This window comes from Neopsephotus bourkii, unplaced genomic scaffold, assembly GCF_033783945.1.
Source record: "Neopsephotus bourkii isolate Nb327-2 ecotype Australia unplaced genomic scaffold, CSIRO-AGI_Nbou_v1 NB_1545, whole genome shotgun sequence".
Taxonomy (NCBI): Eukaryota; Metazoa; Chordata; class Aves; order Psittaciformes; family Psittacidae; genus Neopsephotus; species Neopsephotus bourkii.
Window position 1 is genome coordinate 20027 of NW_026902021.1, and position 27614 is coordinate 47640.

General features: G+C 64.3%; 3 protein-coding genes across 6 annotated transcripts; all 3 read left to right on the forward strand.

Annotated features, from left to right (window-relative positions):
* The first annotated feature begins 1574 nt into the window (after window positions 1-1574).
* SNRNP70 (small nuclear ribonucleoprotein U1 subunit 70) lies at window positions 1575-8160 on the forward strand. Its single transcript, XM_061370939.1, has 10 exons — window positions 1575-1671; window positions 2315-2472; window positions 2546-2608; window positions 2849-2903; window positions 3029-3093; window positions 3212-3274; window positions 3354-3435; window positions 7128-7229; window positions 7319-7406; window positions 7503-8160. The coding sequence occupies exons 2-10, from the start codon at window positions 2326-2328 to the stop codon at window positions 8125-8127; spliced, it is 1290 nt and encodes a 429-aa protein (XP_061226923.1). The 5' UTR covers window positions 1575-1671; window positions 2315-2325; the 3' UTR covers window positions 8128-8160.
* A 521-nt stretch (window positions 8161-8681) lies between these two features.
* LIN7B (lin-7 homolog B, crumbs cell polarity complex component) lies at window positions 8682-11911 on the forward strand. The gene is made up of 5 exons (XM_061370940.1): window positions 8682-8837; window positions 9073-9144; window positions 10257-10466; window positions 11620-11780; window positions 11857-11911. Exons 1-5 carry the CDS (start codon window positions 8697-8699, stop codon window positions 11876-11878), a joined length of 606 nt encoding a protein of 201 aa, XP_061226924.1. The 5' UTR covers window positions 8682-8696; the 3' UTR covers window positions 11879-11911.
* An 839-nt stretch (window positions 11912-12750) lies between these two features.
* On the forward strand, window positions 12751-25047 carry PPFIA3 (PTPRF interacting protein alpha 3). 4 transcript variants are annotated; one of them, XM_061370937.1, is made up of 29 exons: window positions 12757-12958; window positions 14784-15019; window positions 15253-15354; window positions 15911-16075; window positions 16208-16282; window positions 16377-16451; window positions 16609-16809; window positions 16949-17095; window positions 17170-17304; window positions 17478-17561; window positions 17713-17844; window positions 17938-18000; window positions 18071-18150; window positions 18284-18410; window positions 18696-18856; window positions 19061-19301; window positions 19422-19564; window positions 19725-19870; window positions 20349-20442; window positions 20544-20625; window positions 21034-21234; window positions 21860-21922; window positions 22026-22052; window positions 22732-22907; window positions 23341-23438; window positions 23857-24032; window positions 24181-24249; window positions 24516-24675; window positions 24983-25047. In XM_061370937.1, the coding sequence occupies exons 2-29, from the start codon at window positions 14789-14791 to the stop codon at window positions 25039-25041; spliced, it is 3513 nt and encodes a 1170-aa protein (XP_061226921.1). In that variant the 5' UTR covers window positions 12757-12958; window positions 14784-14788; the 3' UTR covers window positions 25042-25047. The 4 variants fall into 4 exon arrangements, 3 of the variants coding, with proteins under 3 accessions (XP_061226921.1, XP_061226922.1, XP_061226919.1); XM_061370935.1 differs by having other exon boundaries at window positions 12758-12958; window positions 18269-18410; XM_061370938.1 differs by lacking the exon at window positions 22026-22052 and having other exon boundaries at window positions 18269-18410.
* The last annotated feature ends 2567 nt before the right edge of the window (window positions 25048-27614 follow it).

The window sequence follows — 27614 nt, forward strand, 5'->3', positions numbered from 1 at the left end:
TTCTTAATGCGTCTGTGGGGTTGGAGAAAGTTCTTGGAGGTGGATTTGGGGCTCTTGAGGGGGTCTTGGGGGGCTTCTTCAGGGGTTTATGGATTTGGGGGACCTTTAAAGTCCTTTGGGAGTCTATGGGGTTGGAGGGAGGAGGTTCTTGAAGGAAGTTTTGGGGTCCTTTAGGGCTCTACGGCATTGGAGAACCCTCAAGCTCCTTGGGGGTCCTTCAAGGCTCTGCGGTGTTGGGGGAGCTTCTTGGAGGTGGCTGTGGGGTCCTTAAGGGCTCTATGGGGTTGGGAACCCCTCCAGCTATGGGGGGACCCTCAAGGCCCTTTGGGGTCCCCCCTCTGTCATCCCCCCCGATCCCTCCAGGCCCCCCCTCCTTGTTGTGGGGCTCCTGTCACCGGGTGTCCCCGTCCCCCCCCCCCCGCCCCACGTCACTGAGGGCTGTTCCCAACCCCGGTCACCGGGTGTCCCCTATGGCTCTGTCTCCAGCCCTTGTCCCTGCCTCTCCCCAACCCTTGTCCCCTATCATGGGGCGTCCCCCCCCTTTCCCCGGGTGTCCCCAACCCTATACCCGAGTGTCCCCAACCCCTATCCCCTACCACGGGTGTCCCCAGGCCCTGTCCCAACCCCTGTCCCCGCCTGTCCCTGTCCCTGTCCCCAACCCTTACCCCTTACAACCGGGTGCCCCCAACCCCTGCCGCTGCCTGTCCCCAACCCCTATCCCCCCATCACCGGGTGTCGTCTGTGTCCCCCCCCCCCGTTTCCCGCTGTCCCCAGCCCCTGTCACCGGGTGTCCCTGTCCCCGTCACCGGGTGTCCCTGCCCCACCGCCGCCGCCGCTGTCCCGTAAACAGGGTGGCCCCAACGGTGTCGGGTTCCCCCCCGCGGGCTAAAAATAACGGGGTCGGGGGGGGGGTGGGGGGTGTCGGGACACCCGGAGCCCTGCCCCCCCCCCCGCTGTCCCCAGTGAGGATGGGGGTTGTCACCCCCCCACCATGGCACAGGGGGGGTCACAGCGGGTGCTATAGAGGGGAGTAATGGGGGGGGGGTCACCTTGGTTGGTATGGGACAGGGAGGGGGTGACACACTGGTTGCCATGGGGATGATGGGGGGGCTGTGACACTGGTTCCTAGGGTGGTTGTTACAGGGTGAAAAGGGGGTGATGTGCTGGTTGCCATGGTGATGACAAGGCGTTGTCACCCTGGTTATGATGGGGTGACGAGGGGGTGTTGCTATGGGGTGACACGCTGGTTGCTATGGTAATAACGGGGAATGTCACCATGGTTACAATGGGACAGAGAAGCTTGAGCACCGCGGTTGCTATGGCGACAACAGAGGCTGTCACCCTGGTTCCTATGGCAATGGCAAGGGGGGGGGTGTCACCCTGATTATTATGGGTTGGCAAGGGGTGGTTTCCCCCCTCGGTTGCTATGGCGACACCCCCCCCCCCCGGCGACGGAGGGGGCGTGGCCTCCCGGTTGCTATGGCGACGGAAGGGGGGCGTGGCCTCGTCACCAAGCCGGCGTCGCCGCGCTGCGTCCCGTGAAGCCCCGCCCCTTCCGGCCCCGCGCGCGCACCCATTTCCGGCTCCCGCCGCCGCTCCGCTGCAGCGCATGCGCAGAGCGCGCGGAGCGGCCTGGCCCGAGCGGGCGGAGGGAGCGCGAGCGCCCGGGGGGTCCGTGGGGAACGGGGGGGGGCGGGGGGAGGCTGCGCTGTGGAGCTGGGGGGGGGTGGGGCCTATGGGGGCCTATGGGGTGTCCGTGTGGGTCTGGGGGGGCTCAATGTGGGGTTATGCGGGCCTATGCGGTCTGGGGGGGGGCCGGTGTGGGGCTGTGGGGCCTATGGGGGGGGAGCCGATGTGGGGCTGTGGGGGCCTATCGGCGGGGGGGCCGATATGGGGCTGTAGGGGCCTATGGAGGCGGCGATGTGGGGCTGTGGGGGCCTATGGGGTGCCCGTGTGGGTCTGGGGGGTTCAGTGTGGGGTTATGGGGGCCTATGCGGTCTGGGGGTGGTCTGATGTGGGGTTTTGGGGGGTTATAGAGCCTGGGGGGGGGGCGGTGTGGGGCTATGAGGGCCTATGGGGTTTCAGGGGGTCCCAATGTGCATCTGTGGGGGCCTGTGGGCCTCTAGGGGGTCCCAATGTGGGGCTGTGGGGTTCCAGGGGGTCCCAGTGGGGGCCTATGTGGTGGGATGAGGCAATTCAAGGGGGTTTCACAGTGGTGTGGGGGGGTCTCTGGGTCCAGGTGGGATCCATGGGTCTGGGGGTGGCATCCATGGGTCTTGGGCTGCTCCTCACCCTCTCTTCCCCCCCCCCCCAGACTCCCCCAAGATGACTCAGTTCCTGCCCCCCAATTTACTGGCGCTCTTCGCCCCCCGGGACCCCATCCCCTACCTGCCTCCCCTCGAGAAGCTGCCCCATGAGAAGCACCACAACCAGCCCTATAGCGGCATCGCCCCCTATATCCGGGAGTTCGAGGTGAGCCCCACAACCTCCCCCCACCCCCCCCGACCCTTCCCTGCCCCATAACTCACCCCCCATCTCCCCATAGGACCCCCGAGATGCGCCCCCCCCGACCCGTGCTGAGACACGAGAGGAGCGGATGGAGAGGAAGGTACAAGCAAACCCCTCCAAATGGGGGGCTGTGGGACACAACCCCCTTGCTATGGGGCTGGGGGTGATGGGCGGGTCCCCAGCTCTCAGCATCATTCCCCTCTTCATTTCAAGGCATCTCTATGAGGCTGGTTCTTTTCCCATTGCTTTCAGTGGATCCCAGTTAGTTTTGGAGCTCCCCCATTGATGTGGGTTGTTTGGGTGTGGGGGTGCCCCATATCTGTGTGTGTCCCCCAAACAGAGACGGGAGAAGATCGAGCGAAGGCAACAGGAAGTTGAGAGCGAGCTCAAGTTGTGTAAGTTGGGGGGTTCTATGGGGCTGGGGGGGTTCTATGGGGCAGGGGGTAGGGGTAGTCCCCCCATGTTCTCTGACCCCCCCCTTGTTCCTCTAACCCCCTGAACCACCGTTTTGGCCCTTTAGGGGACCCACACAATGACCCCAATGCTCAAGGAGACGCCTTCAAGACCCTCTTTGTAGCCAGAGTGGTGAGTGCTGGGGGGGGGTCCTTCCAGGCTATGGGGCTCCCCCAATCTATGGGGCTCCCCCAATCTATGAGGCTCCCCTGACCCCCACCCCCCCATTTTGGGGTGTCCCCCCCCCCAGAACTACGACACGACCGAGTCCAAGCTGCGCCGTGAGTTCGAGGTGTACGGCCCCATCAAGCGGGTGAGCCCCCCCCCCAATACCGAACCCCCCCCCCAGCAGCCCCCCCCACCCCATGGGGTGACACTGGCGGCCTGTGCAGATCTACATGGTGTACAACAAGCGCTCCGGGAAGCCCCGTGGCTACGCCTTCATCGAGTACGAGCACGAGCGGGACATGCACTGTGAGTACCCCCCCCGCAGCGCCCCTTTCCCCCCTACAACCGCATGTCCAACCTCTCTAAGCACAACCCCGCGTCCCCTTCGGGGTCCTGCGGGGCCTGGGCTTTCTGGCAGGTAAGTACAAGGCGGGGAGGACCTACAGGCGACCGAGGCACCGGGTGACTGAGCTCCAGGCCACCGGCAGCCGTGGCTGTAGGGAGCCGAGGCTACAGGCGGCCGAGCTCCAGGCAGGCAGAGCTACAGGCGGCCAGGGCTTCTGGTGGCGGAGCTGTAGGCAACCAAGGCTACAGGCGGCTGGGGCTACAGGCGGCCGTGCTATAGGTGACAGGCGGTTGACCGAGCTGCAGGTGGTGGCCAGGGCTGCGTGTGCTGGCCGAGGCTCCAGGCAGATAGGACTACGAGTGGCTAAGGTATAGGCGAGCAAGGGTACACGTAGCCCAGGTCCAAGTGCTTGACCAGCTACAGGCATTGGCTGAGGTTACAGCCCAGGGCTACAGGCAGTGGTGCAGCTATAGGCAGCCATGGCTAGGGCTGGCCAAGATACAGGCAACCAAACTACAGGTGGTGGCCAAGGCTACTGTTGGCCTAAGTGCAGGCAGCCAAACCTACAGGTAGCTGAGCCTAGAGGCGGCGATGCTATAGTTATCTAAGGCAACAGGCAGCGGCTGAGGCTACAGGCAGCCAAAGCTGTAAGCAGTGGCCAAGGCTACAGGTAGCCAAGCCTACAGTTAATCAAGGAGACAGGCAGTTAATGCTACAGGTTGTTGGCAGAGCTACAAGCAGCCGAGGCTGCAGTCGGGCGAACTACAGGTACCAAAGGCTGTAGTTAACCACAGCTCCGGGCAGCTGAGGCTACAGGCAGCCAAGGCAACAGGCAGAGCTAGAGAGAGCTGCGGCTACAGGCGGTCAGAGCTACAGGCGGCCACAAGGTTCCAGTTGAAGGCAAGGGGATAACGCAGCGCCTGAGGCAACAGGCGGCCACCCCCCCCAGCCAATGCAACAACAGGCAGTGACCACCAACAGTCGGAGGCTCCGGGAAGCGCCGCTCTCTCCTTCCCCCCCCTTCACCCTGTCCCCCCCCAACACCCGCGGTTGTCGCGTCCCCATGTCCGGTACCGGGTGTGCGTGTGTGTGTGTGTGTGTGTGTGTGCTCGCATGTGTGTGTGTGTGTGTGTGGCTGGGGGGGGGACCGGGGGGGACGCCTGTTGCCGGCCGGGGTTGTATTAACACTGTTTTATTGTCACTGCAGCCACCTTTGTGATGGCTTTTGCCACTGCTGGCTTGCAGCTGATCCTAGTGCTCCCCCTTCCAACACCTCAGTGTATGGTTGGTATAAGGGTTTGTATGTTGGTAAGACACCTTTTTAACCCCCCCACAACACCCCAAAATACACGGAGAGGGGGGGGAGGAAGGGCGGGGGGGGGGTTCTGAGGACCCCCCCCTTTCCCAATAACCCCCCCCTTCACCAACAGGGTTTGGATGGGGGGGGACATGCGGATGCACCCATCGCATCCCAGCACAGCCGGGATGAGAGAGGTGCCATCACCACCCCCCCCTTTTTGGCTTTTTATGAGCCCCCCCCCGCCCAAAAGAACCCAAATCCCACTTTAGGAGGTGGGGGGGGGGCTTTTCTTAGCCCCCTTCACCTCATTCCCCCCCCAAACAGGGCTTAAACCCCTTCTGGAACATTCCCCCTCCTCTTAACACGGTCACGGCCTCAGTCTCTGCTGAGGTGGGGACGTGTGGCCCCTCTTTTGGGTGGGGGCCCTAAGGAGCCCCCCCTCACACCCATTGAAGTGAATGGGGAAGGGGGGGCAGCAAGTAGGACCCCCTTCTCCCCACTGCCCTTTGGTACGGCCCATGGAGGAAGGAGGGGGGGGCTGTGAGTGGGCCCCCCCCATGTGGGACCCAGGGTGGGGCGGTGCTCATGGCACCAGTCCCTTAATAAGAGATCTACTGGGGGACACCCCCCGTAATAGATCAATGGGGGAACCCAAATAGATAGGGGGGACCCCAAAAAGAGATCAATTGGGGACCCCCCAAAGTAGATTACTTGGGCCCCCTAATAGAGATAAATGGGGGGACCTCCATACAGATCAGTGGGGACCCGAAAATACATCAGTTGGGGGGTAGATCAATGGGGCCCCCCCAAAGTAGCTGAATGGGGAGACACCCCCATACAGATCAATGACGGACCCCCAAAATTGGTCAGTTGGGGACCCCCTGAAGTAGATCAATGGGGGGACCCCAAATAGCTCAATTGGGGCCTCCCAGAAATAGATCAGTGGGGGGAGCCCCCCTATGATGTTTGTGTAGGGCCTACAGCATTGCTATGGAGGGGGGCAGCACCCATAATGGGGGGGGGGGTCGGGTTTGGGGGGGGCTGAGCCCCCCTATGGGTATGGGGACCAAACCCCCCAGTCCCAGTGACGGGGGGGAGGGGGATTTAAGGGGGGGCCGAGCCCCCCCAACCCATCCCTATGGGGCGGAATGTATGGGGGGACCCCAGTGGGTGGGGGGGAGCCCCCATGGGTGTGTGGGGGGTGGTTTTTGGGGGGGGGTTGGGGGGTGATGGGTCTCAGGTAAGGCCCCAGCGCCTGTCCAGGACCAGGAGCTTCCGGAAGGTTCTTTGACCCCCCCAAGCCGAGGGGGGGGACACACGGACCCGCCCCCCCCATCATCGGTTACCCCGGGGGGGGAGTTTGGGGGGGCTGCGTCCACCCTATTGTGAGTCATAGGGGGGGGTTGGGGGGAGTGTGGTATGGGGGAGATGCAGGTAAGGTAACATTGGGGGTGCCCCCCCAAATCAACATGGGGGGGCCTTATGCAAGTGGGGGGGAGGGTCAGTGTGAAGGTAAAGGGGTGAACCCCCCCAAGTCAACATGAGGGGGGGTCAGTGTGAAGGTAAAGGGGTGAACCCCCCCAAGTCAACATGAGGGGGGGTCAGTGTGAAGGTAAAGGGGTGAACCCCCCCAAGTCAACATGAGGGGGGGTCAGTGTGAAGGTAAAGGGGTGAACCCCCCCAAGTCAACATGAGGGGGGTCAGTGTGAAGGTAAAGGGGTGAACCCCCCCCAAGTCAACATGAGGGGGGGTCAGTGTGAAGGTAAAGGGGTGACCCCCCCCAAGTCAACATGGGGGAGGTCACAAGTCAACATGGGGAGGTCAATGTGAAGGTAAAGGGGTGACCCCCCCCAAGTCAACATGAGGGGGGGTCAGTGTGAAGGTAAAGGGGTGACCCCCCCCCAAGTCAACATGGGGGGGTCAATGTGAAGGTAAAGGGGTGACCCCCCCCAAGTCAACATGGGGGGGTCAGTGTGAAGGTAAAGGGGTGACCCCCCCCAAGTCAACGTGGGGGGGGTCAGTGTGAAGGTAAAGGGGGTGCATCCCCCGCAGTTCCATGGCACGGGTTTATGCGGGGGGGGGGGGCAAGTTGTCCTTAACCTCTTTCCTTTCCAGCCGTGTATTTGGGGGGGGGCACCCCCTTTCCCCCCCCAGGGCGTCCGCAGCCCTTGGTCCTATTGATGCTGATGATGCCTTTGAGTGTGTGGGGGGGTGGTTTTAGGGGGGAGGAGGGGGGGGTGGTACCACTTTGGGGAGGGGGGGGCGGGCTGGCAGCTCCCCTCGTTACTAACCCCTCGTTTGTCCCCCCCCCGCACCCCACTTTTGTTGTTCTGTGCCCCCCCCCCATTATAGCCGCCTATAAACACGCTGATGGGAAGAAGATCGACGGCCGCCGGGTGCTGGTGGATGTGGAAAGGGGGCGCACGGTGAAGGGATGGAGACCCCGGCGCTTGGGTAACGATAACGACCCCCCCATATCCATAAGGGGGACCCCCCCCAGTGTTATCCCTAGGACCCCCCCGTTGATGCGGGCTCTGTTGCAGGGGGCGGCCTGGGGGGTACCCGCCGAGGAGGCGCCGATGTGAACATCCGGCACTCGGGCAGGGACGACACCTCCCGTTACGACGAGCGGTGAGTGCGGGGCCGGGCCCCCCTACGGCAGCCCCAGGAGGGGGGGGGTCAGGACCCCCCCCATTGACCCCCCCCCCCCCGTGGTCTCTCCCGCAGGGACCGGGAACGGGAGCGGGAGCGGGAGCGCCGGGAGCGTTCTCGGGAACGGGAGCGGCGCCGTTCGCGCTCCCGGGACCGGCGGCGCCGCACGCGGAGCCGCGAGAAGGAAGAGCGGGAGCGGAAGCGGGGCGGGAGCCGGGACCGCAGCAAGGAGCGCGACCGGAAGCGCCGCAGCCGCTCCCGCGACCGCAAACGGGATCGCGACCGGGATCGCGACAAGAAGGAGGAAGGGCTCGAACCCATGGAGCCCATGGAGGAGCTGGGGGGCGGCGGGGGGATGGGCGGCATTCCCGATCCCGGCCCCCCCGACGGGCTGGGGTCCAAAGGGGACGGGGAGGACAAGAGCCGGGAGCGGGAACGGGAGCGGCGCCGCGGGCACCGGGAGCGGGAGCGGCGCCGGGAGCGCGAACGGGAACGGGAGCGGCCGGAGCGCGAGCACAAACGGGAACGGGAGCGTTTGGACCGGCGGGAGGAGAGGCCCCCCGGGCCGGATGCGCCGGATGCGATGGGCGGGGGGGGAGACCCCGGCTCCGAGCTGTTCCTGCAGCAGGATTCCCTCCCGCCGCCCGAGGGGTACATGGGGGCTGAGAACGGGTACCTGATGGAGCCCCCCATGGAGTGAGGGGGGCAACCCCCGAAACTGAAACCCCCAAAACCCCCGTTTTTGTGCTTCAAATAAAGGTCTTTTAATGGAAAGAGGAGTTTGGGGGGCGGGATATGGGCCCCAAATGGGATGGGGGGGGACGAAGAAATGGGAGGGGGCACCCCCCACGTACAGTGGGACATCCCAGATAGACGGGGGTTCCCCGCGAGTGGCGTGGGAGACCCCAATGGGGGTGGGGGGACACGACCCCAAAGAGGGTGGGATCCCCCCCTAAACAGAGTGGGACGTTCCATTGGGGATGGGGCACCCCAATGGGGGGGGGCCTACATAGGGACCCCAGCTTCCAAATACGATGGGAAACCCCAAATGGGGGGGGTGGGCACTAAATGAGGTCGGAGCCCCCCTCCCCACATAGGACGGAACCAATCCAAATGGGGGGGGGGGGGTCGGCGCATGCGCGTGTGTCCTTGGGGCGCGGAGCGATGGCAGCGCTGAGCGGGGATGCGCTGGGGCTGGAGCGGGGTGAGGGGAGACCTGGGGGGCGATGGGGGCAGTGGGGGGCAATGGGGGGGGTTCAGTGGGGTGCAATGGCCCCCATGCACCCCATCGCCGGGGGGCGGGCGGTGGAGCTGCTGGAGCGGCTGCAGCGCAGTGGGGAGCTGCCCCCCCAGAAGCTTCAGGCGCTGCAGAGGGTCCTGCAGAGCAAGTTCTGCTGCGCCATCCGCGAGGTGGGACCCCAAAAACAGCCCCAAGACCCCCCCAAACCCCCCCCAACCCTCCCCCCCCCCCGACCACCACCACAGCTCCCCAAAACCCCCCTCGGGCACCCCAAATACCCCCCCATGGAACCCCCCCCACTGCCCCTGAGGACCCCCCAATCCCCATCATAAGCCCCCTGATGGGGTGTGGGGGGGTTGACCCCTGGGTACCCCAAAACCAGGGTGACCCCGCTCCCCCCCCCAGGTCTATGAGCAGCTCTATGACACCCTGGACATCGCTGGAAGCCCCGAGATCCGGGCCCATGCTACAGCCAAGGTACCCCCAAATCCCACCCAGAGCACCCCAAAACCATCCCAGAGCCCCCCCCCGAACTGACCCAGGGACCCCAATGCCCGCCCCCCCCCTTCCCTTTGCCCAGGGCTGTTCCCGTCTCTCGCCTGCATCCCCCCTGCCCGGGTCCATCTGTTCCCGTCTGGCCCCCCCCCCGCGGTGGCCGATGGCTGTGCCCAGGTCCTGCCCTGGTCCCTGGCACCATGGACCTGTGTGTCCATATCCCATACCCCACATATCCCATATCCCCTATCCCATACCCTGCATCCCACATCCCATACCCTGTATCCTATACCCTGCATCCCATACCCCATAGCCCATATCCCATACCCTCTATCCCGTAACCCATACCCCATACCCGACACCCCATTCCCTGTACCCATACCCCATATATCCTGTACCCTCTATCCCATACCCCGTACCCTCTATCCCATACCCTGTACCCCATACCCCACACCCCACACCCCATACCCTGTACCCCATATATCCCATACCCCATATATCCTGTACCCTCTATCCCATACCCCATATATCCCATACCCCATATATCCTGTACCCTCTATCCCATACCCCATATATCCTGTACCCTCTATCCCATACCCCATATATCCCATACCCCATATATCCTGTACCCTCTATCCCATACCCCATATATCCTATACCCTCTATCCCATACCCCATATATCCCATACCCCATATACCTGTACCCTATATCCCATACCCCATATATCCCATACCCTCTATCCCATACCCCATATATCCCATACCCCATATATCCCATACCCTCTATCCCATACCCCATATATCCTATACCCTATATCCCATACCCCATATATCCCATACCCCATATCCCATACCCCATATATCCCATACCCCATATATCCCATACCCTATATCCCATACCCCATATCCTACCCTATACCCCATACCCCATATATCCCATACCCCATATCTTACCCATCCCATACCCCATATATCCCATACCCCATATACCCTGTAATCCTCATCCCATACCCATATCCCATACCCCACACCCCCATCCCCCTCTCCCATCCCCCCTCCCCCCTCACCCCCGCTGTTCCTGTCCCCCTCCCCAGGCCACCGTGGCTGCGTTCGCGGCCAGCGAGGGCCACGCTCACCCGCGCGTGGTGGAGCTGCCCAAGACCGAGGAGGGGCTGGGCTTCAACATCATGGGGGGCAAGGAGCAGAACTCCCCCATCTACATCTCGCGCGTCATCCCGGGGGGGGTGGCGGACCGGCACGGGGGGCTCAAGCGGGGGGACCAGCTCCTGAGCGTCAACGGCGTGGTGAGGGGGGGGGCTCCATGGGGGGGGACGTAAAGGGGGGGTGATGGGGGATGAAAGGGGGTGATGGGGCTGAAAGGGGGTGATGGGGGCTGAAAGGGTGATGGGGCTGAAAGGGTGATGGGGCTGAAAGGGGGTGATGGGGCTGAAAGGGGGTGATGGGGGGTGAAAGGGTGATGGGGCTGAAAGGGTGATGGGGCTGAAAGGGGGTGATGGGGCTGAAAGGGGGTGATGGGGCTGAAAGGGGGTTACGGGGGCTAAAAGGGTGATGGGGGTATTGGAGGGGTTTAGGTGGGCCTATGGTGTGTTATGGGGTGGCTGGGGGGGTTATTGAGTGTTTTAGGGGGGTTATGGGTGTGTGAGGGGTGTTGGAGGAGTAAGGGGGGCCTTGAGGGGCTATGGGGGGTTATTGGGTGTATATGGGGGTGATTGGGTGGTTATGGGGGTTATTGGGTGGTTATGGGGCTGTGGAGGGCCCTGGGGGTGACCGGGTGGTTATGGGGTTCATTGGGTGGTTATGGGGTTCATTGGGTAGTTATGGGGTTCATTGGGTGGTTATGGGGGTTCATTGGGTGGTTATGGGGTTCATTGGTTGGTTGTGGGGCTGTGGAGGGCCCTGGGGGTGACTGGGTGGTTATGGGGTGATTGGGTGGTTATGGGGTTCATTGGGCAGTTATGGGGTTCATTGGGTGGTTTTGCGGCTGCGGAGGGCCCTGGGGGTGACCGGGTGGTTATGGGGTGACTGGGTGGTTATGGGGTTCATTGGGTGGTTATGGGGTTCATTGGGTGGTTATGGGGTTATTGGGTGGTTATGGGGTTCATTGGGTGGTTATGGGGTTATTGGGTGGTTATGGGGTTATTGGGTGGTTATGGGGTTCATTGGGTGGTTATGGGGTTATTGGGTGGTTATGGGGTTCATTGGGTGGTTATGGGGTTATTGGGTGGTTATGGGGTTATTGGGTGGTTATGGGGTTATTGGGTGGTTATGGGGTTATTGGGCGGTTATGGGGTTCATTGGGTGGTTATGGGGTTCATTGGGTGGTTATGGGGTTCATTGGGTGGTTATGGGGTTCATTGGGTGGTTATGGGGTTCATTGGGCGGTTATGGGGTTCATTGGGTGGTTATGGGGGGTGCCGGGGGCGCTCGGGGGCGCAGAGCGTGGAGGGGGAGCAGCACGAGCGCGCGGTGGAGCTGCTGAAGGCGGCGCAGGGCTCGGTGAAGCTCGTGGTGCGCTACACCCCCCGCGTGCTGGACGAGATGGAGGCGCGCTTCGAGAAGCTGCGCAGCGCCCGCCGGCGCCAGCACCACAGCTACACGTGAGCCCCCAGCCCCCAGCACCCCCAAACCGCCTTAGACCCCCCAAGCACTGACACCCCATTGGGCACCTCACAGGTCACTGGAATCGAGGGGGTAGGACACCCCCAAACCCCATCGGACCCCCCCCCCGGGATCTCCACTGGTTATTTATGGGGCGCAGCCCCCCCCCATGTACAGTATTTATTGGCTCCTACTTAAAGAAGCTTGGCGTGTGTCACGCGTGTGTCATACATGTGTCGGGTGTTGTGCTCTGGGCCTTTTTTTTGGGCAGGATGGTGGGAGCTATGGCAATGAGCGTGAGCATCGCCATGGGGATGGGGAGGTGTTGCCGTGGGGATGGGGAGGTGTTGCCGTGGGGATGGGGAGGTGTTGCCGTGGGGATGGGGAGGTGTTGCCGTGGGGATGGGGAGGTGTTGCCGTGGGGATGGGGAGGTGTTGCCGTGGGGATGGGGAGGTGTTGCCGTGGGGATGGGGAGGTGTTGCCATGGGGATGGGGAGGTGTTGCCATGGGGATGGGGAGGTGTTGCCGTGGGGATGGGGAGGTGTTGCCGTGGGGATGGGGAGGTGTTGCCGTGGGGATGGGGAGGTGTTGTGCTGTCACCATGGCGACAGGAGGATGGGGGGATCTCGTCTCCATGGAAACACACGGGGGGGGGGCGTGGAGCGTCTCCATAAACACCGCGCGGGGGGGGCGGGGAACGGACCCGTCTCCATGGCAACCCGCGGGGGGAGGAGGAGGGTGGGGGAGTGTCACTGTCTCCATGGCAACCCCCCTACCACCCGATGACATCACCCCAGCTCTGGCCCCGCCCCCCTCCTCCTCCCATTGGCTGCTGGAGCCGCCGCTCCCGCTCTCCCCTCCCACCCCGTTACGGGGCGGGGCTTGAGGCTCCGCTGTGCTTCAGAGCGCGCTCCCATTGGTGGGTGCCGCTGTCCGTCAGCGCCGCTCTTAAAGGGCCCGCGCACCCTTTGCGGAGCCGGGCGCGGGGGGGGGGGGCTCGTTCTGTACCGGGGGGGGGGGGGCCGGCGGCGGCCGCGGGGCTCGGGCGGGCCCGGGGAGCGGCGGGGGCCTGGAACCGGGATTGAACGGGCCACGGGCAACGACCCCCCCCGGGGCCCCCTCCCCGCCGGGCCGCATCCTTCAGCTGGAGCTGCCGCAGCGCCCAGCGCAGCGCAGGTAAGAGCCGGGCCTGAGCCCCCCCCCGCACCCGGCATCGCCACCGCCATCACCCCCCCCCACTGCATCCCCACTGCATCCCCATCACCCCCTCACTGCATCCCCACTGCATCCCCACTGCATCCCCATCACCCCCCCACTGCATCCCCATCACCCCCCCACTGCATCCCAGTCACCCCCCCATTGCATCCCCATCACCCCTTCACTGCATCCCCATCACCCCCCCACTGCATCCCCATCACCCCCCCACTGCATCCCCACTGCATCCCCATCACTCCCCCCACTGCATCCCCATCACCCCCCCATTGCATCCCCATCACCCCCCCACTGCATCCCCATCACCCCCTCACTGCATCCCCATCACTCCCCCCACTGCATCCCCACTGCATCCCCATCACCCCCCTCACTGCATCCCCATCACCCCCCCACTGCATCCCCATCACCCCCCCAGCATCCCCATCACCCCCCCCACTGCATCCCCATCACACCCCCAGCATCACCATCACTACCACTCCCCCAGTGCATCCCCATCACACCCCCTGCCATTGCATCCTACAGAGCATCCCACATCCTCCCCCATTGCATCCCAAATCCCACCCTACTGCTTCCCCATTGACACCCCCATTTACCCTCCTATTGCACTCCAGCATCCCTCATTGCCTCCCATTAACCCTCTCCATTGACCCCACATTCTGTCCCATTGATCATCCCATTGCACCCCAGCATCCCCACACAGACTCCCTATTGACATCTCCATTGACATCCCCATTGACCCCCACACTGACCCTTCCATTAACCCCCTCCATTGACCCTCATTGCACCCCACATACCATCCCATTGCCCCCACATTGCACCCCAGCATCCCCTCATTGTAGAGCCACCCATTGTTCCTCCCACTGCACCCCAGCATCCACCCCATTGGCCCCACATCCCGTCACACTGACCACTCCATTGCATCCTATTGCACCTCCCAATGTTACCCCCCCAGGCCTCTTTGCACCCCCCATTCCATCGCCAGTGCGATTCCATCACCCTCACTTTTACCCTTTTCCACCAATTGCACCCCCAAACTCCCCATTGCACCCTTAATTCCCCCCCACCCATGACCCTGAGGTCCTAAACCCTCCATTGCCCCCCATTGCTCCCTATTGCCACCCACTGCACTTTATTGCACCCCCACTGCATCCTCATTGCCCCCTCATTGCTCCCCATTGCACTTCATTGCCCTCCCCCATTACATCCCCCATTGCACCCCCTCGTGCCGTGTGTTGGTGACACCCTCCCATCGCAGGCAGGGCTCTGGGTCAGGGCGATGTGATCAGTGACCCCATCGTGATGCAGGCAGGATGAGGTGTGAGGTGCTGTCATGTGTGTGCTGTCACATGTATGATGTCACATGTGTGCTGTCACGTGTATGCTGTCACATGTGTGCTGTCACATGTGTGCTGTCACATGTGTGACACCCCACGTGTCCCGCAGGCAGGCTGATGTGCGAGGTGCTGTCACGTGTGTGCTGTCACGTGTATGCTGTCACATGTGTGCTGTCACATGTATGCTGTCACATGTGTGACACCCCACGTGTCCCGCAGGCAGGATGATGTGCGAGGCTCTGTCATGTGTGTGCTGTCACGTGTGTGCTGTCACGTGTCCCGCAGGCAGGATGATGTGCGAGGCGCTGTCACGTGTGTGCTGTCACGTGTCCCGCAGGCAGGACGATGTGCGAGGCTCTGTCACGTGTGTGCTGTCACGTGTGTGCTGTCACGTGTCCCGCAGGCAGGATGATGTGCGAGGCGCTGTCACGTGTGTGCTGTCACGTGTCCCGCAGGCAGGATGATGTGCGAGGTGCTGCCCACCATCAGCGAGGACGCGCGGCGCGGGTCGGGCGCGCCCGAGGAGCCGGGGCTGGAGCCGCTCATGGTGCAGATGCTGCGGGAGCGGGAGCGGCTCCTGGACACGCTGCGGGACACGCAGGACGCGCTGGCCACGGCGCAGCTGCGCATGCGCGACCTGGCCCACGAGAAGGAGCTGCTGCAGCGCCAGCTCGCGTGCGCGCTGCCTCAGGTGGGCGGGGCTTCTCCGGCACGTGCGCTGCCATAGGTGGGCGGTAGGTGAAGGGGCGGGGACTCGGGGGGTGGGGGGTAATATGGTTGTGGCCAATGGAAAAGTGTGGCTAACGGAGGGGGCGGGGCCAGATGCCACGGTGTTGGATGGGCGGAGATAAGAGGAGGGGGCGTGGCTTGCTTGGGGGCGTGGTTTAGATAGGGTGTGGCCGTGACCCCTCCGTGGCCCCCCAGGAGCTGGCGGCGCTGACCAAGGAGCTGAACCTGTGCCGGGAGCAGCTCCTGGAGCGGGAGGAGGAGATCGGGGAGCTCAAAGCCGAGAGGAACAACACCCGGGTGAGGCCTCGTGCCCCATAGCCCGTGCCCCATAGCCCATAGCCTGTGCCCCATACCCACAACCCCTATCCCATGCCCCATATCCCCTATCCCATACCCCATATCCCATATCCCATACCCCATAGCCCCTATCCCATACCCCATATCCCATAGCCCCTATCCCATAGCCCCTATACCCTATCCCATATCCCATAGCCCCTATCCCATACCCCATACCCCATATCCCATACCCCATATCCCATAGCCCCTATCCCATGCCCCATATCCCATAGCCCCTATCCCATACCCCATATCCCATATCCCATAGCCCCTATCCCATGCCCCATATCCCATAGCCCCTATCCCATACCCCATATCCCATATCCCATAGCCCCTATCCCATGCCCCATATCCCATACCCCATATCCCATACCCCATATCCCATAGCCCCTATCCCATACCCCATACCCCATACCCCATAGCCCCTATCCCATGCCCCATATCCCATAGCCCCTATCCCATACCCCATATCCCATAGCCCCTAGCCCCTAGCCCCTATCCCATGTCCATGTCCCAGCTGCTCCTGGAGCACCTCGAGTGCCTGGTGTCCCGCCACGAGCGCTCCCTGCGGATGACGGTGGTCAAGCGCCAGGCTCAGTCCCCCGCTGGCGTCTCCTCCGAGGTCGAGGTGCTCAAAGCCCTCAAGTCCCTCTTTGAGCACCACAAGGCCCTGGATGAGAAGGTGGGCGCTGGGGGGGGGGGGGTGCTGGCTCCCTGGGGCTCCCACGGGGTCTAAAGGGGGTGCAGAGGGGTTGTGCAGGCACCCAAGGGGGAGGCTCCTGCTGCTCGGGTCACCCCACGCTGTCCTCAGCAGGTCCGGGAGAGGCTGCGGGTGGCTCTGGAGCGAGTGGCTGTGCTGGAGGAGGAGCTGGAGGTCTCCAACCAGGAGGTGGGGTGACAATGCAGAGGGGGTGTCTCCATGGTGGAGCCACCCCATGGGTGGGTGTCCTCACGTCCCCATACCCCATATCCATATCCCGCAGGCTCTGTCCCTCCGGGAGCAGCTCTCCCGGCGCCGTTCCGGCGTGGAGGATGCACCCAGCGATGGGGACATCCCGGTACGAACGGCCATGGGTTATTATAGCCATGGGGGGGGGGGGTCAATGTTTGGGGTCCCCCCCATTGTCCCGGTACGAACGGCCATGGGTTATTATAGCCATGGGGGGGGGGGGGGTCAATGTTTGGGGTCCCCCCCATTGTCCCCGTTGCCCGCAGGCCGCGGGCGAGGGCCGGCGCCGGGAGCTGGAGCTGGAGGCGTCGCTGTGCCGGCAGCGCGCCGTGGCCGCGGCGCAGCGGGAGCGCGCGGCCGCCATGAGCCGGCAGCTGGCCCGGCTGCAGGACGAGGCGGCCGCGGCCCAGCGCGAGCTCGCCCGCGCCCAGGAGAGCGGCGCCAAACTGCAGCGGGACCTCAAGGAGGTGAGCGCCGGGCTGGGAATGGGGGGAATGGGGACAAACGGCAGCGCCCCCCTCAGACTGGTTCCAGGCCATCCCCATCCCTGGGGTGTCCTCTGCCCCATCCCATCCCCCTCCTTGTCCCTGCCCCCCCCGTTGCCAGGCGCTGGCGCAGCGGGAGGACATGGAGCAGCGCATCGCCACGCTGGAGAAGCGGTACCTGAGCGCCCAGCGCGAGGCCACGTCCCTGCACGACGCCAACGACCGCCTGGAGAACGAGCTGGCCAGCAAGGACTCGCTCTACAGACAGGTGGGGGTGGGGTGAGGTGGGTTTGGGGGGGTCACGGCACGGGGACCCCCCCCGCTGAGCCCCCCCATGCACAGAGCGAGGAGAAGGGGCGGCAGCTGCAGGAGTGGCTGGAGGATGCCAAGGCCAAGCTCCAGCAGACGCTGCAGAAGGCTGAGACCCTGCCCGAGATCGAGGCCCAGCTGGCCCAGAGGGTGGCAGCACTGACCAAGGTGGGACACGGCGGGGGTGAGGGGGCCTGGGGGGGCTTAGGGGGGGCTCTGATGTTCTCCATACCCCGTACCCCATACCCCGTATCCCATAACTCATGTCCCGTACCCCATACCCCATGTCCCATACCCCCTATCCCATATCCCATGTCCCATATCCCACATCCCATTCCCAGGCTGAGGAACGCCATGGGAACTTCGAGGAGCGGCTCCGGCAGCTCGAGGCCCAACTGCAGGAGAAGAACCAGGAGCTGCAGCGGGTGCGAGATGGGACCCCTACAATTGGGACCCCCCCCCCCCATACAGGGACCTGGGGGGGGGGATGCTGAGCACACTCAAGGGGTGCATTTGGGGGATCCCTGGGGGGTCAATAGTGGGGTCACCATTGCCCGGTTTCGGGGCTCCCCCCAGGCCCGGCAGCGGGAGAAGATGAACGATGAGCACAACAAGAGGCTCTCGGAGACCGTGGACCGGCTCCTGAGCGAGTCCAACGAGCGCCTCCAGCTCCACCTCAAGGAGCGCATGGGAGCGCTGGAGGAGAAGGTGGGGGTGATGGGCTTTGGGGTGTCCCGGGGGTGCCCCCAGCTCCTTCTGGGGCTCTCCCATCCCCTGAACCCCCATAATCCCCCCCCACAGAACTCACTGAGTGAAGAAATCGCCAACATGAAGAAGCTGCAGGACGAGCTGCTGCAGAACAAGGTCTGGGAGGGGTCAATGGGGGTCTGGGGGGGGGGGTCCCCATCACTGACCCCTCCTCAACACCCCCCAGGAGCAGCTCCTGGCCGAGATGGAGCGGATGCAGCTGGAGCTGGACCAGCTCCGGGGGCGCCCCACATCCTCCTACTCCAGGTACCACTGGGACCCCCCCACTTACCCCCCCCATACGGGACCCCCCCATATGGGACTCCCCCTAACGTGCCTCTGGGGGGGCCGGGCCGCTCTCCCCCCCCCCCGTGCTCCCCCCCAGGTCCCTGCCCGGCAGCGCCCTCGAGCTCCGGTACCCCCAGAGCCCCGCCGGGGGCCCCCCCCTGGAGCCCTACGGCCCCGCCGCCCCCCCCCGCCGCTCACGCAAGGGGCGCTGGGCCCCCCCCATGGAGGACGCTACCAAGGTGTGTGTGTGGGGGGGGTTCTTTGGGGGGTCCGCGAGTCCCTTTGTGACCCTGACCCCCCGCCGGCTGCAGGAGCCGGTCGCTGTCCCTGTGCCGGTCCTCACCCCATTCCCTGTCCCCATCCTCACCCCATTCCCTGTCCCCATCCTTACCTTCACCCTTACCCCTGCCGCTCCCATCCCCATCCCCATCCTCACCCCATTCCCTGTCCCCATCCTCACCCCATTCCCTGTCCCCATCCTCACCCCATTCCAACCCCATCCCTGTTCCATCCCCTCCCGGCAGGGCTCGGATTGGGATCGGGTCCCTCCGGAGCCGGCCGAGGGCTCGGACGAGGAGGGCGCTGCGGGGGGGGGGGCGGACCTGTCCCCCGGCGCCCATCCGGACGTGCAGACGCTGGCGGTGCTGCTGCAGGAGCAGCTCGAGGCCATCAACAAGGAGATCAAGTGCGGGGGGGGGGACCCCGAAATCGGGGGGGGGGGGGAAGGACGCCGTAGGGACCCCAAATCACTGGGGGGGGAATTCCCCAAACATGGGGACACCAAAATCCAAGGGACCTGCCCCAAAGGGGTCAATGGGGACAATGGGGGGGGTTCCTGTCTGCAATGGGGGTCATTGGGGCTCAGGCCCCCCCTGTCCCCCCCTCCCAGGCTGATCCAGGAGGAGAAGGAGAGCACGGAGCTGCGCGCGGAGGAGCTCGAGAGCCGCGTCGGGGGCGGGCCGCTGGACGGGACCCCCCCCTCGAGCTCTGGGCGCTACCGAGGAGGGGGCGGGGCTGGGGGCGGGGCCTCGCTGCCCCCCTCCCTCACCAGCTCCACCCTGGCCAGTCCCTCCCCCCCCAGCAGCGGCCGCTCCACGCCCCGCCCCGCCCCCCCCAGCCCCGCCCGCGAGGTCAGTGACACCCCCCCATGGGGGAACCCCATTAATGGCACCCAAAACGGGGAGGGGGAGGGGTGTGTTTCGCGACCCCCCCCCCCAAAATCCCGTCCCTGTGTCCTCCCCTCCCCCCAGAACCACGTCCCCAAGGAGGAGCCGCGGGGGGGGGAGGAGAAGGGGCCGAGCCCCGGGGACTCCTCCGGCGCCCCCCGAATCCCCCGAGCGGAGCGGGGAGGCCCCACCTCGGCGCTGGAAGAGGGGCGAGAGCCACGGGTGGGGTAAGTTGAGGCGGTGGGGGTCCCATGGGGTGATATTGGGGTGCGGGGGGGGGTCCTTTTCGTTGGTCTCTTTCACCCCATGCGAGGGGTTCCGGGGGGGTGTTTGGGGGTGCCGGGGGGTGCAGCCGGTGGCTGCCCCCCCTCCCCCCCCCGTTCCCAGGCTGGTCCCCGAGGCCCCCGGGACCCCCCCGGACCCCCTGCACAAGACCCCCAAGAAGAAAAGCATCAAATCCTCCATCGGGCGCCTCTTCGGCAAGAAGGAGAAGGGGCGGCTCGGCCCCCCCCCGCGGGACGCGGCTCCCCTCGGTGCGACCCCCACCCCCCCGAGCACCCTATCGGGAGCCCTATAACCCCCATCCCATAGGGATCCCCCCATCGCACCCTATAGAGACTCCCATAAACCCACCCTATAGGGACCCCCTCATAGCACCCAGGGGAGCCCCAAAACCCCCACCCCAAAGGGACCCCTCCACATCCGGGTACCCCAAGTCCTCATCCCATAGGAACCCTTATATATAGGTGACCCCCATAACCACACCCCGCTCCCCAAATGGACTCCCCACATCCAGGGTCCCAATATCCCCCCCCCCCAACGGACCCCCATATCTGGATACCCTGGTTCCCCCCATCCAGGTACCCCATAGGGACACTGCCCACGGCCGGAGGCACCCCACAACCCCACCCCCTAGGGTCCCCCACACCCAGCCACCCTGTTACCCTCCCCATAGCACCCATGTGCATTGGGGGCTCTCACCCTGTGTCCTCCCCCCCCCCCGCCCCGCAGCCGGCACCCCCTCGGAGGAGCTGGGCCCCCCCGATGCGCTGGGCCTGGCCAAGCTGCCAGGGGCTGTGGACAAGGACCGGCGGAGCAAGAAAAAGTGAGGGGGGGAATTTGGGGTGCTGGGGGGGGGAATTGGGGCACTTTGGGGGGGGCCTGGGTGCAATGGGGGTCCCCAACCTTTGCTCCCCCCCCCTCAAGGCACGAGCTGCTGGAGGAGGCCTGCCGGCAGGGCCTGCCCTTCGCTGCCTGGGACGGGCCCACGGTGGTGTCATGGCTGGAGGTGAGGGCGGGGGCCGGTACCAGGGACCCCAACGGGGCGGGGGGGGGGAACCACACCGGGAGGGGGCAGCGCGCACCACAGCGCACGGAGGGCTCCGGGTGTCGGGGTACGGACCGCCATGGGATGACCCGGATGTTCGGTCCCCGGTTGTGGGTGGGTTGTGCGGGTGACCCGGATGTTGGGGAGGGGGGGTGGTCCCTTGTTCGTGTCCCGGGTGGGCATGCCCAGGGTGACCTGGATGTTGGTGGGGTACCGCACCCGCTGTTGAGCTTGGTTACCATAGTGAACAGTGACCCGGATGTTGTGGACTGTACCACTCTGCGGAGAGAGGGGTGCCGTGCCTCATGGTGGCTGTATCCCTCTATGGGGGATAACCGTGATGCTGCCCCCGTTCCCCCCCCCCCGCAGCTGTGGGTGGGCATGCCCGCCTGGTACGTGGCGGCGTGCCGGGCCCGCGTGCGCAGCGGCGCGGCGCTGGCGGCGCTGACGGAGCCGGAGCTGCAGCGGGAGCTCGGCATCAGCCACGCTCTGCACCGCCTCAAGCTGCGCCTCGCCGTGCAGGAGATGGTGTCCCTGACCAGCCCCGCCGCGGCGCAGCCCCCGCCCAGGGTCCGTGGCACCGGCCGAGGGCCCGCGTTGGGGGTGATGGAAGGGGCTTTGGGGGTGATTATGGGGCTCGTTGGAGCATCTGAAGGGGCTTTGGGGGGTGATGGAAGGGGGGTTTAGGGGTGATTATGGGGCTCGATTTGGAGCATCTGAAGGGGCTTTGGGGGGTGATGGAAGGGGCTTTGGGGGGTGATTATGGGGCTCGGGAGGGGGGTTTGGAGCATCTGAAGGGGCTTTGGGGGGTGATGGAAGGGGGCTTTGGGGGTGATTATGGGGCTCGTTTGGGGCATCTGAAGGGGTTTGGGGGGTGATGGAAGGGGGTTTAGGGGTGATTATGGGGTTCGGGGGGGGTTTGGAGCATCTGAAGGGGGCTTTGGGGGGTGATGGAAGGGGGGTTTAGGGGTGATTATGGGGCTCGTTTGGAGCATCTGAAGGGGCTTTGGGGGTGATGGAAGGGGGTTTAGGGGTGATTATGGGGCTCGGGGGGGGGGTTTGGAGCATCTGAAGGGGCTTTGGGGGTGATGGAAGGGGGTTTAGGGGTGATTATGGGGTTCGGGGGGGTTTGGGGCATCTGAAGGGGTTTGGGGGTGATGGGGGGCTGTGACCCGTGTTTGTGCCCCCCCCCCAGTCCTCGGGGAACGTGTGGGTGACGCACGAGGAGATGGAGTCCCTGACGGCCACCTCCAAACCGGTGAGGGGGGGGGGCGCGGGGTTAGGGTTTGGGGGGGGGTGTCGAGGGTGTGAGCGGGACCCCCCCCCTAACGCCTCTGCCCCCCCCCCCCTTCCGCTGCCAGGAGAGCAGAGAGATCAGCTGGGAGCAGGTACGGGAATGGGGGGGGGCGGGGGGGCTGTGCCCGGGGGTCCTGGAAGGGATAACGGGGGTGGAAAGGTCCTGGCAGGTCTATAGGAGGGTAAGGGCTTGGCAGGTTTATGGGGAATTGTGTTAATGTCCTGGCAGGTGTATAGGGAATTATGTTAAGGTCCTGGTAGATGTATAAGGAATTACGTTAATGTCCTGGCAGGTCTATAAGGGATTACATTAAGGTCCTGGTAGGTGTATAGGAAACGATAATAGGGTCCTGGCAGGGTTATGGGTGGGCTGGACACAGGAAGGTCCTGTCAGGTTCATAGAAGCTTAATTTAAGGTCTTGGCAGGTCTATAGGGGTTTATGTTAACGTCCTGGCAGGTCTATAGGAGATTATGTCAATGTTCTGGTAGGTCTGTAGGGGATTACATTAAGGTTCTGGTAGGTGTATAGGAAATGATAACGGGGTCCTGGCAGGGTTTTGGGTGGGCTGGACCACAGGAAGGTCCTGTCAGGTCTATAGAGGAGTCAAGCCAAGTCCTGTCAGGTCCATAGAGGAGCCCAGTGAGGTCCTGTTTGGTGCATACAGGCTCTCTGGCAGGTCCTGGCAGGTCTCTAGCGGGGGTAGATGTCAGGTGCATGGTGGCACCGGGGAGGTGGTGGCCCTGCCGTTGCCACGTGGCCCTGTCCCCAGATCTTGGCCTATGGGGACATGAACCACGAGTGGGTGGGCAACGAGTGGCTGCCCAGCCTGGGGCTGCCCCAGTACCGCAGCTACTTCATGGAGTCCCTGGTGGACGCGCGGATGCTGGATCACCTCAGCAAGAAGGAGCTTCGGGGGCAGCTCAAGATGGTCGACTCCTTCCACCGGTCCGGGGGGGGCCCCCAGAGACACCCCAGAATGCACTGGGGGGGGGGAACCGGGGGGCAAAGGGGGGGGAAGGGGATGGAGGACCCTCAGTTGGGGAGGGGAGGGGCTGTGGGGTGGGGGGATCCCCCCCAAAGTGACCTCAGGAGACTTGGGGTGAGCGCTTGACCCCCACACTGGGACCCCCGTGGTGACCCTGGCACCCCCCTGGGCACTTGGGGTGACTCCAGAACCCGTGAATGCGACCCCAGGGTGACCCCATGGAGCTGCTGGGACCCCCACCCCCCCCCGGGGTCATGACCCTGAGTGTGACCCCAGCCCCGGCCATGGTGACCCCATGGAGCTGCTGGGACCCGCCCCCGGGGTCATGACCCTGAGTGTGACCCCAGCCCTCCCCCTGGGACCCCCACACATCCCCTGTGCCCTCCCCCCCAGTGTGAGCCTCCACTATGGCATCATGTGCCTGAAGCGCCTCAACTACGACCGCAAGGAGCTGGAGCGGAGGCGGGAGGAGAGCCAGGCCCAGAGCACCGGTATGGGGCACTGGGGGGCACTGGGGGGGGCAGAGCCAGGCCCAGAGCACCGGTATGGGGCACTGGGGGGCAGAGCCAGGCCCAGAGCACCGGTATGGGGCACTGGGGGGCACTTGGGTCGTGCCGTGGGTCACTATGGGGGTGTGTGTGGGTTGCTATGGGGGTGTGTGTGGGTCGCTGTGGGGGTGTTTCTGTGGGTCGCCATGGGGGTGTGTGTGGGTCACTGTGGGGGTGTTTCTGTGGGTCACTGTGGGTCGCTGTGGGGTTGTCTGTGGGTCACCCTGGGGGTCTCTGGGTCGCCACGGGGGTGTCTGTGGGTCACTGTGGGTGGTGATGGGGGTGTTTCTGTGGGTCACTGTGTGTGTTGCCATGGGGTGTGCGTGGGTCTGTCCACGTGACCATGGGCGCTCCCCCCCAGACGTGGTGGTTTGGTCCAACGAGCGCGTGAGCGCGTGGGTGCAGAGCGTGGGGCTGCGGGAGTTCGCGCGGCACCTGCCGGGCTCGGGCGTGCACGGGGCGCTGCTGGCGCTCGATGACTCCTTCGACTGGGCCGACCTGGCCCTGCTGCTGCAGATCCCCACCCAGAACACACAGGTGGGGGCACTGGGGGGGCGCTGGTGTCACTGGTGTCACTGGTGTCACTGGTGTCACTGGTGTCACTGGTGTCACTGGTGTCACTGGTGTCTACTGGTGTCACTGGTGTCACTGGTGTTTACTGGTGTCACTGGTGTCTGTGCTCCAGGCACGGCAGCTGCTGGAGAAGGAGTTCAGCGCCCTCCTCAGCGCGGGCACTGACCGGCGCCTGGAGGAGGTGGGGACCCCCCCCCGTGTGTGACCCCCCCGTGTGTGACCCCCCCCGTGTGTGACCCCTCCCCCCATGTGTGACCCCTTCCCCCCATGTGTGACCCCCTCCCCCCCGTGTGTGACCCCTTCCCCCCGTGTGTGACCCCCCATGTGTGACCCCCTCCCCCCCGTGTGTGACCCCTCCCCCCCGTGTGTGACCCCCTCCCCCCCGTGTGTGACCCCCCCGTGTGTGACCCCTCCCCCCCATGTGTGACCCCTCCATTCCCCCCCCAGGATGGGTCGAAGCCCTTCACCCGCTCCCCCTCCTGGCGGAAGCTGTTCCGGGAGAAGGAGCTGCGTGGGGGGGGCCCTGACCCCGAGATGCTGCCCCCCAACTTCCGGGGGGGGCCCCTCAGCACCCCCCCTCTGCCTCTGCGCAAGCTGCAGCCCGATGGTGAGTTATGGGGGAGATATGGGGGGGGATATGGGGGGGATACGGGGGTAACGGGGGGATATGGGGGTAATGGGGGGCTTATGGCATACGGGGGGTATAGGAGGTTATGGGGGGCTTGGAGAGGGGATATGGGGGGTAATGGGGGCTTATGGCATACAGGGGGTATAGGGGTTTATGGGGGGCTTGGAGAGGGGATATGGGGGTAATGGGTTTATGGCATACGGGGGGTATGGGGGGTAATGGGGAGATAATGGGGGGCTACAGGGTTGTGTCACATGACCTTATTCCGCCTTGTTCCCCCCCCCAGGTAACTCCCTGCCCCCACAGAGGGGGGAGGGGGTCTCGGTGCGGACGTACTCGTGTTAACGGTGAGGGGGGGATGGGGATGGGGGGGGAGGGGCTGTTTGGGCCCCCCCCTCACTTTTCACCCCCCTCTTTCCAGGTGCCCTCAAGCAATGGATGAAGCCTGATGGGGGGACTGCCAAAGCCCCCCCCAAAATCACCCCCCCCCAATATGGGGTCTTGGGGGGAGGTATTTGGGGGCCCCCTTGAGCCTCGTGTTTTCAGTTCTGCTGCTATGAATGGGGTGGGGGGGAGTTGGGGGTCCCCCCCTCCCGAACCTACAACAGTGACACCCCCCCTCGGACCCACCCCCCCCTCTTTTTAATGGCCTCGTTTTGGGGGGGGGGAAGGGGTGGGGGGTGCATGGAACTAATAAAAATGGGGGGACCCCCCCAAATGATGAGGTTGTGGGTTTGACCCCACTTTGACCCTCTCTACACCCCCATTTTCCCCCTATTTCATCCTATAGGCTCCCCCCAAACCCCTCGACTTCCCCCTAAATCCCCCTCTGCACCCCCAGAACCTCCAGGACCCCCTTCATCCACCCTATAGCCCCCCCATGGTTCCCCCATATATCATCATCACTTCAGACCTTTTATTTGCAGCCCCCTCTCGCCCTGGGGGGCACAGTGCTATGCACACAGGCTGCAATGGGAGCTATGGGTGTGTGTCCCCCAAAACCCCCCCCAAATCCATTCAGGCCTCTGGTACCTCGAAGAAGCTGGAGAGGGACCTGCAGGGGGCACAAAGGGGGTTAAACTGGGGGGGGGACACCCCAAAATGGGGGCAGGGAGGGTTTGGGGGGGCACTTACTGCAGGAAGGCCCCTGAGAGCTCGTCCATGAGGCTGCCTGGGGGGGAGAAGTGGGGTTGGGAGGTGTCAGGGATGGGGGTAAGGGGGGTCCTGAACCTCCTTATGGGGGCTTGGGGGGCTTTGGGACAACCCCAATGGGGCTCAAGGAGAGCTGGGGGGCCCTGGCTGAGCTATCGGCTGTTGGGGGGTGCTAGAGAGGGTTTGGGGGTCTGAGGTCCCTCTATGGGAATGAAAGGGGTTTTTAAATGGGGGGGGGGTCCTGGACTCTGCTCTGGGTCTGAGGGGGCATTGGGGAGGGGTTGGACCCCCCAAAAGGGGGTGGGGAGGGGTTGGAGTGGGGTCTGGGGGGGTTTATGGGGTGTTGGGGGGGGTCTATGGGGGTGTAAGAGGGGTTTGGGGCTGGAGGGGATGGGGGGGGTCTGGAGCCACCCATGGGGGTGAATGGAGGGGTTTGGGGGGGTCCTGGACTCTCCTATGGAGGTAAGAGGGGAAGGGTGGGGGGGTTTAGACCCTCAAGTGAATGGGGGGGGGCTCTTGGGGTGCTGGAGGGTCCTGGGGGGGGGGGCTTTAGGATGGCTCTGGACCCCCTGATGGGGCTGGAAATGGGGGGGTTTGGGGTGTGTTAAGGGGGTGTTTTGGGGTGGGGGGTGTCTCACCGGGCTGGCAGGCCGTGTCACACAGCAGGGGACACAGGTAACAGAACTGGCAGCCCTGGGGGGAGCACGGGGGGGGCATCAATAGGGGTGCAAATGGGTGTAATGGGGGGGGGGCGGTGGGTTTGGGGTTACCTCACAGTGCGGACAGGGCTCCCCCTCGGCGCAGGGGCAGTGAGTGCAGTGCTCGCAGCGCTGGAAATGGGGAGGTCAGGGGGGGTCCAGCACCTCCATGGGTGTCCAGCACCCCTTTGGTGCCCCAAGCCCCCACTTCAGTGCCCTTAACCCCCCATTTTGTGTTCTCAGCCTCCTCCCCCCCCCTTTTTGGGGTCCCCCCCTTTTTGGGGTGCCCCCCCCTTTTTGGGGTGCCCCCCATCGTTGTACCCAATTGTGCAGTTTCTCCCCCTGCCCCATTACCTTGCATAAGGTGCAGTAGCGGCAGATGGAGCCGGGCCGGTACCGGCCTTCATTCTCCTCCTCCTCCTCCTCCTCCTCCTCCCTCCCTGTTAATGGGGGGTGTTATCCTGTATTTGGGGTGCCCCCCCGCTCCCCCACTTATAGCACCCACTGACATCCCATGGCCTGACCTTCATCCTCTCTGGAGGAGGCATCATCATCTTCATCATCATCCTCATCATCTTCCTCCTCCTCCTCCTCCTCTTCCTTGGAGCTGGGGGGATCACCGTGGCCATGGGGGCGCTGGCCTTCGTTGCCATGGTGATGGTGGCTTTCATCATCATCCCCATGGTGATGGTGGCCTTCATCTTCATCATCGTGGAGGTGGCTGGAGTGGTCCTGAGGAGGAGGATGAAGGTTGCAGCCTTCATCCCCCGCCCCATGGTTGTCGTGGTTGTGGCCTTCATCATCCCCATGGGGACCATCAGAAGGGTCCTTGTTGCCATGGTGATGATGGAGGTCCCCATGGCGGGGATGATGATGGTCTTCATCACTGTGAGGATGATGATGGAGCTCCAGGTTGCCATGGTTATGATGGGGGTCTCCATCACCGTGCTGCTGACGAAGAGGGGTTCCCCTGTCGCAATGGTGATGAGAGGGGGGTTCCCTGCTGCTGTCAGGATGCTGCTGCTCCTCATCGCCATGGTGATAACGGAGCTCCCCATCCTCACCGCC

Bases quoted from the DNA above. Each gene is read 5' to 3' on its own strand.
- PPFIA3 (XM_061370935.1), top strand. From the start codon at position 14,789: ATGATGTGCGAGGTGCTGCCCACCATCAGCGAGGACGCGCGGCGCGGG. The intron at 19,302-19,421 runs GTCAGTGACACC...CCCTCCCCCCAG, and splicing joins CCCCCAGCCCCGCCCGCGAG to AACCACGTCCCCAAGGAGGA. The intron at 20,626-21,033 runs GTGAGGGCGGGG...CCCCCCCCGCAG, and splicing joins CGGTGGTGTCATGGCTGGAG to CTGTGGGTGGGCATGCCCGC.
- LIN7B (XM_061370940.1), top strand. From the start codon at position 8,697: ATGGCCCCCATGCACCCCATCGCCGGGGGGCGGGCGGTGGAGCTGCTG. The intron at 9,145-10,256 runs GTACCCCCAAAT...CCCCCTCCCCAG, and splicing joins GGGCCCATGCTACAGCCAAG to GCCACCGTGGCTGCGTTCGC. The intron at 11,781-11,856 runs GTGAGCCCCCAG...GGCACCTCACAG, and splicing joins CGCCAGCACCACAGCTACAC to GTCACTGGAATCGAGGGGGT.
- SNRNP70 (XM_061370939.1), top strand. From the start codon at position 2,326: ATGACTCAGTTCCTGCCCCCCAATTTACTGGCGCTCTTCGCCCCCCGG. The intron at 3,275-3,353 runs GTGAGCCCCCCC...CGGCCTGTGCAG, and splicing joins TGTACGGCCCCATCAAGCGG to ATCTACATGGTGTACAACAA. The intron at 7,230-7,318 runs GTAACGATAACG...GCTCTGTTGCAG, and splicing joins ATGGAGACCCCGGCGCTTGG to GGGGCGGCCTGGGGGGTACC.